This window comes from Argentina silus, assembly GCF_951799395.1.
Source record: "Argentina silus genome assembly, contig: scaffold_216, whole genome shotgun sequence".
NCBI classification, from domain to species: Eukaryota; Metazoa; Chordata; class Actinopteri; order Argentiniformes; family Argentinidae; genus Argentina; species Argentina silus.
Window position 1 is genome coordinate 37,501 of NW_028152912.1, and position 7,500 is coordinate 45,000.

The following is a 7,500-nucleotide window of genomic DNA, read 5'->3' on the forward strand; positions in this document are numbered from 1 at the left end:
CGGTTCAACAAGTCAAAGAAAGAACCGTCTCAGATCGACAGCGAGGCGGTGTTTGAGTGGTTCGGGTTGCGCCTCAGCTCGGCGAAGCGGATAGAGTTCATGCACGGACTTTTCCACATGTGTCAACCTCTCGAACTTCGGTTCCTTGGGTCGTGTCTGGAGGAACTGGCGCGGAGAGACGCCCACGTCCTCCGGGACGTGGAGGTCGAAGCGAACAGTCAGTCCGACCTGACTGTCCTCGGTGCGTACGCCGACGACTCGGCCTCCCGGTCCAAACTCCTTCTCTGCCTGTCGCTTCTGCGGTCGGATAACTGGCAATGCGCAGGGATACTCCACCGGGCATTGAGCCGTATCAACCCGGCTCTCTACCTGAACACCACCCCGACTGTACACGGTCATTCCTCGGGTGAGGACGGAATCGTGTTCGGGCGGGCGGAGCGTCCAGGCGGGGCGCGGCGGGAGACAGGCACCGGTACCCTGGACCAATTGACGCTGTTGTACACCATGGCCTCGCTTCACCCGGCCTTCCCCTTTCAGGACCGACAGACGGCCAGAAGACAGTTGTATAACGTGAAACGAGCGACCGAGGAGAGAGGACACTTCCCCGGCCCCGTCAACGATGTCCACCAGGTCCCTGGACGTCAGGTAGGACCCTCAGGCAGGTTGAGGTAACTAGCGGGATGGGTCCTGAACATGATTGACAGGTGATATCTCGGGTGTATCTCATTGTAAACAACCTATATCCATACCTAATTCACCTGGATTAATACGTCTCTGATTCTCTCTTCCTCTCTGGATTCAGCAGAAGCAGCCAGTCCTGCCAGTGGAGGACCCTCCCAGTCCCAGCAGCCCTGACCCGGTCCAGGGGGCCTTAGCCCAGTCAACCCAGTTACCCCAGCCTCCCCAGCCTCTCCAGCCTCCCCAGCCTCCCCAGTCCCCTGGCTGCCCCCCCCACCCCACCCTCAACAGGACGTCCCACAGTGAAGGTAGGGAGACAGTGTCCTGTTTCTGTCCCATTCACAAGTGACATCAACATGATGATGATGATGCTAAAAATAATAATAATAATAATTTCTGTAGCTTTTCTCAGTCCTCAAAGACACAACATTCCATGGAGAGAACGAGAACAGAGAGATAAATAAAAAGTAAAAACATCAATAAAAACAGTTTACGGGAAGTTTAAAAAGCTGGTTGGGGGGGGGGGGGGCTGACCCCCCAGATGATGATGATGATGATGGCTGTGTCTTATGATGTCATGTAGATGTCCACATTTTCAATTATGATATTGTGATGTTCATACACTAATTCTCTGTTTCTCTCTCTCTCTCTGTCTCTCTCTCTCTCCTTCTGGAGCCATCCCTCTCTCCCTCTGTCTCTCCCTCTCTCCTTCTGTGTAGAAGACACCTAACGATGTTTCATATTTAATATCCGGTCATAACGATATGAAGTGGTTGTGGTCATCTTGAACAAGGTGTGGTCGTGGTGTTGACGTTCTCTCTTTCCTCAGACCCCCCAGTCCAGGAGGAGAGGGTCAGAGGTCAGGTTTGGGACCCCACGGTCCCGGTATGTGACACAGAGGACCCCGACAGCCCCCTGAGTGCCCCCCCTTCCCCACTAGGGGGCGGTGTGGCCGACGAGGGGGCTCTGGCTGGGCCTGGGTCAGAGCCGGGTCTGGGTCTGGGTCTGGGTCTGGGTCTGGGTCCTCTCCCGTGGTTCCATGAGACCCTCCCCGGCCTGGAGCTTCTAGTTCTGGGAGAACCGGAGAAACCGGACCACGGGTATGGGTCTGCCCCCCACAGCCCACCTCCCCAGGGGGGGTCCCAGCCAGCTAACCCAGACCCCCACCAGCCCTCGCCCCAGCAGTATAGGACCCCCCCCGCCAGCTCTGATCTGCCCCCCCTGGCCATCCCTACCCTCACCCCCACCCCCCCATCCAGCCCTACCCTCACCCCCAGCCCCCTGGCCATATCTACTTTACTTTACTACTGAGTTACTTTACTACCGACCTTATTGTTGTAGGAGTTTGTTTACTACTGAGTTGCTTTGCTACTGAGTTACTTTACTACTGACCTAAGCCTAGAGGGGTACTCTCGTAAAGAGTCCAGAAACACATCGTTTGTCTGACCTTCCAGAGAGACACTGATAACTCTGATTCAGATATGTATATTTAGATATTTACCATCTATGCACCTTATGTTATTTAAAGAGAAATACCACATTCCAAACAGTGATTGGTTGGTTGGTTGGTTTGGTTTGTCTCCTAGCAGCTGTGTTAACGCTGCTGTTACTTGATTTGTATTTGTCATTGGATTTAAGAGCACTAGGAGTTAACTTTATTTTGATTAATATGTTTATTTAAATAAAGAACATAATTCATGTTGAATACCTATCGTTCACTGTTGTATCTGGTCTTATGGCATTAATTAATTCATCTTATGTATTCTGTAATCAAGCGCTATCGCCCTTGAAAAAGACACCTTGGTCTCACAGGGACTCCCCTGAATAAATAAAGGATAACATTTTTTTGTATAATTTGCATTGAGATCAATGCAGTTATTCAGTGTGTCAGTTCTCTCTGTGGCCAGCAGGTGGCGGTCTAGTCTACATCAGCTGACGGCGTGTGTGGATGTTGTCCTGGAAAGCCCCAGGGTTCCTAGTAAACAGCATCATCTCCCACAGTTGTGTTGGACTGGGAGGAAAGGCATTCAGAAACAACCCAAACACCTCGTTTCAAACTAGACATGTGAAATTACAGACGGAGAGAGAGATGAGAGGAAGGGAGGAGGAGGAGGGATGAGAGGATGGGAGGAGGAGGAGGGATGAGAGGATGGGAGGAGGAGGAGGAGGGATGAGAGGAAGGGAGGAGGAGGAGGGATGAGAGGATGGGAGGAGGAGGAGGGATGAGAGGATGGGAGGAGGAGGAGGAGGAGGGATGAGAGGATGGGAGGAGGAGGAGGAGGGATGAGAGGATGGGAGGAGGAGGAGGGATGAGAGGAGGAGGAGGGATGAGAGGAAGGGAGGAGGAGGAGGGATGAGAGGATGGGAGGAGGAGGAGGGATGAGAGGATGGGAGGAGAGAGAGATGAGAGGATGGGAGGAGGAGGGAGGAGGAGGAGGGATGAGAGGAGGAGGATGAGAGGATGGGAGGAGGAGGAGGGATGAGAGGATGAGTTGAGTAATGAGTAGAGCAGAGTAATCCAGGGCTTTGGGTTGCTGATGGGTGTGTGTGTGTGAGTGTGTGTGTAGGTGTATGTACATTCCTGTGTGTGTACACATTCCTCTGTGTGTGTTTGTGTGTGTGTGTGTGTGTGTTTACAATTTGTGTGCATGTATGCATTCCTCTGTGTGTGTGTGTGTGTGTATACAGTTTGTGTGCACATGTACATTCCTCTGTGTGTATGTGTGTGTGTGTGTGTGTGTGTGTGTGAGAGAGCCCAGGCTTGCGTGCTCCTGTCAGCTGCATCCCTGCACGGCCTTGTTGAGTCACAGCATGGCCAACGCTGGCCTCTGATTGGTCCACAGGGGCGTGTGGATCGCAGCTCAAACCTTGGGCCGTCACGCACATCCCGACACAGGAATGGAAACGCCGCTCCGCCAAAACCTACAACCAAATATTTACAAGATTAACGACCCAAATAACAAATAACAAATAATAAATAATAAATACCGTGCAACCTTAAATCGACCCGTCACGTCGTTCGCAGTGGGTGTTCCTAAGCCGATGGAGGGCCAATGGGAGCGCAGCTCGACAATCATCCACGGTCACGCAACAACGCCGGAGGGGGGAGGGGGAGGGGGAGGGGTCTCCATGGCAACCCCGTACCGGGCCCCGCCCCCTGCCACGTGAGCGGTTCTCCCCTGCGTCACTTATCTCACCTCTGTTACCAGGGCAACACCGCGCCCTGCTTCTTGGGAGGGGGTGGTTTGGTGTAAGGTCATATTGTTTGTATATTATTTACTGTTGATATTGTTTAGTTTTATTTTTGTGACATTTGTCCATGTAAAAAGGGTTCTAGAAGTACATTTGATTGATTGTAAGGTGGTTGGACTTTCAACAACAACATCTCAGCAACGTGTGGTCAAGACAGGCAGAAACGAAGACAACAGCTCAGACGGAGGAACGGCTTTATTTCAGAGATTTCCCTCTGACAGATATTCAGCAAGTTACTTTCTCACTGAAACTATTTCATACAGTTCAATGTACAAGGCATGAGGGATGTGTGTGTGTGTGTGTGTGTGTGTTTTTGGGGGGGTCCCTTAAGGTCCCATCTCAGTAACAACACCACTGGTTGGGTTTTTCTGTTCATCAAATATTATGCAGCTGACACATCCTTCAATACATCAGTCCTGCAATTTCATAGGTCTGTCAAGCTGTCAATCATCCACATGGCTATGGCATCTCAGTCAAAGTGCAAAACAAGAAACACAAATCATGATTGGCTGCGGTGTCTGTTTCTGGCTGACCAATCAAGACCTAGGTATGTGTCTCTCTGGCCCTGCCCAGAAACAACCCCTAGCTCCTAGCTCCTAGACCCTAGCCCCTACAACCCCTAGCTCCTAGGCCCTACAACCCCTAGCTCCTAGCCCCTACAACCCCTAGATCCTAGACCCTAGCCCCTACAACCCCTAGCTCCTAGACCCTAGCCCCTACAACCCCTAGCTCCTAGACCCTAGCCCCTACAATCCCTAGCTCCTAGCCCCTACTCCCTAGCTCCTAGCCCCTACTCCCTAGCCCTACTCCCTAGACTCTAGCCCCTACTCCCTAGACTCTAGCCCCTACTCCCTAGACTCTAGCCCCTACTCCCTAGACACTAGCCCCGATACTCTAGCCCCTACTCCTTAGGCCCTAGACCCTACTCCTTAGGCCCTAGCCCCTACTCCCTAGCCCCTAGTCCCTAGACTCTAGAGTAGATCTGAGATGAAGCGATGGGTACAAGACAGATGCTGGTGCCATCCTCTGCCCTCTGATAGGCTAGGTGGGATGGTGCCCAGGCTGCTTACCAGGGGAGGCTGGCGGAGGTAGAAATCAGAGGACGGGCTCATTGTAATGCAAGGCATGGAATAAGGAATGGTATCAACCATGTTTGATACCATGGTGATACCATGTTTGATACCATAGTGATACCATGTTTGATACCATGTTTGATACCATGTTGATACCATGTTTGATACCATGTTTGATACCATGTTTGATACCATGTTTGATACCATTCCTCATAACTGAACAATGAGCCCCTTCCAATCCTGTTAGACCCCCCCCCCCCCCCACCGGGTGCCTAGGGTTAGGGTCTAAAGGTCAGGGGTTAGGGGTCAGAGGTTGATTAGGGACAGCCTCATTCTCCCTCCAGCCTGGTAGTGTGTTACAATGCTGCGTTCATGCGACCTCTGAAACTCTGAGTTAAAATTCACGTTTGTTACTTGCGTAAAGTTTCCCCCATTGGTTAACTCTGTTTTTTTTAATCTTTCTACAGCGGGTTTCCAAATCGGACATCATTTCAGAGTTTCCGAGCTCCGAGAGCACGTGAACGCACCATTACTTGAGCAGCTTGGGCACGCCCATGGAGTTCATGGTGGTCATGGCCATGTTGGGCACGGTGATGTCCTTGAAGACGGGCTGGGTGACCCCGGCGTAGGACGGCTTGTTCTGGTTCAGCGTCTCGATGATCATCTGTTTCATGTCCCGGCTGGCGTCCCCCCTCACTGCCAACAGCGCCAGGATGTGCTCCTCCCTACGGGGGGCCGGAGGGGACATCACAGGTTAGAATGCTTTACTTTGTTTCCTTTTTTGGGCATTTTTAATTTGAACAGAACTTGAATTTGAAATCTTTCCTGTAAGAGAAACATGTAAAAAGTAACTTCAATGTGGATAGAAATGCATGTTTTAATGTTTACATTAACTGAGATCTAATCCAGCTTGTTTCTTACCAGTTCAAACTACACACACACACACACACACAGAATGTGTGTGTGTGTGTGTGTGTGTACTTGGACACCAGTGTAGAGACCTTCAGATAGAGCAGGGTGTGTGTGTGTGTGTGTCTTACCTGATGTCAGGGTACTTGGACACCAGCGTAGAGACCTCCAGGTAGAGCAGGGTGTGTGTCTGTGTGTGTGTGTGTGTGTGTGTGTGTGTGTGTGTGTGTGTGTTACCTGATGTCAGGGTACTTGGACACCAGCGTAGAGACCTCCAGGTAGAGCAGGGTGTGTGTGTGTGTGTGTGTGTGTGTGTGTGTGTTACCTGATGTCAGGGTACTTGGACACCAGCGTAGAGACCTCCAGGTAGAGCAGGGTGGGGTCCGTGAGTTTGAACACCTCAGCGATGGCTGTGATGGCATCACACAGACGGTCTGAGTCATCACCCTGGAGAAGGACCACACATTAGAACACACACACACACACACACACACACACACACACACACACACTCACAGAGAGATCACACACACACACACACACTCACAGAGAGATCACACACACACACACACACACACACACTAACCGCGGTGAGCTTCCTGAAGAGGAACTTGAACTGCTCCGCCTCCTTGATCATGCGCTCCGCCCCCTCCCGCCTCTCGTCTGCGTTCTTGAAGGTGATTCGCTTCTGCATCACAGCCTTGAGGTACTCTACAACCACCCTACGATGGGCCTCGCAGGTCATCTCCTACACACACACACACACACACACACACACACACACACAGAACACACAGAACACACACACACACACACACACACACACACACACACACACACACACACACACACACACACACACACACACACACACACACACACACACACAGAGAGAACACACACACACGCACACAGTGCGTTATAGACACACTGTTATAGACACAGATCTGTTCTAATCTCTGATTGGTTCCCTGCTACAGACACAGATCTGTTGTACTCTGTGATTGGCTCTCTCCTCCCTGTGGCCCCTCCCACCTGGTTGAAGGGTTTCTTGATCTTGGCGAAGTCTTTGAAGTAGTCCTCCACGGTGACGCAGATCGTGTCCACCGCGTGGGTCCCCAACAGCCACTTCCTGGTCAGCAGCTCGTTCAGATGGCCCTGGGGACGTCACACACACACACACACACACACACACACACACACACACATACCACAACACAACATGTAACCACACACACACGTCTCACACACGTAACATGTAACCACCCCCACACACCCACACACACCCACACACACACACACACACACACACACACACACACACACACACACACACACACACACACACACACACACACACACACACCTCCAGATCCAGGAAGACTTCATCCAGCAGGAACTGGCAGCCCTCTGTGGCGACGTCGATGAGGGTCTTCTCGATGGCGGTGTCGCTCTGGGTGGGCTCTGACTGGGACGAGTACTTCCTCTTCAGACTGTTGATCGACTCCCTGTGTGTGTGTGTGTGTGTGTGTGAGTGTGTGTGAATGTGTGTGAGTGTGTGTGTGTGAGTGTGTGTGTGTGTAATAGT

General features: G+C 51.6%; 1 protein-coding gene across 1 annotated transcript in view; it reads right to left on the reverse strand.

Moving 5' to 3' along the window:
- Nucleotides 1–4,107: 4,107 nt before the first annotated feature.
- Nucleotides 4,108–7,500, reverse strand: part of exoc3 (exocyst complex component 3) — an 11,671-nt gene continuing 8,278 nt past the window's right edge. Inside the window, exons 9-14 of the mRNA XM_083697800.1 lie at nucleotides 7,279–7,420; nucleotides 6,948–7,070; nucleotides 6,499–6,660; nucleotides 6,238–6,359; nucleotides 4,738–5,728; nucleotides 4,108–4,523 (exon numbers count right to left, since the gene is read on the reverse strand). Of these exons, the coding sequence (XP_083553926.1) occupies nucleotides 5,533–5,728; nucleotides 6,238–6,359; nucleotides 6,499–6,660; nucleotides 6,948–7,070; nucleotides 7,279–7,420 (745 nt within the window). The 3' untranslated portion in view covers nucleotides 4,108–4,523; nucleotides 4,738–5,532. The remainder of the gene's footprint in view (nucleotides 4,524–4,737; nucleotides 5,729–6,237; nucleotides 6,360–6,498; nucleotides 6,661–6,947; nucleotides 7,071–7,278; nucleotides 7,421–7,500) is intronic.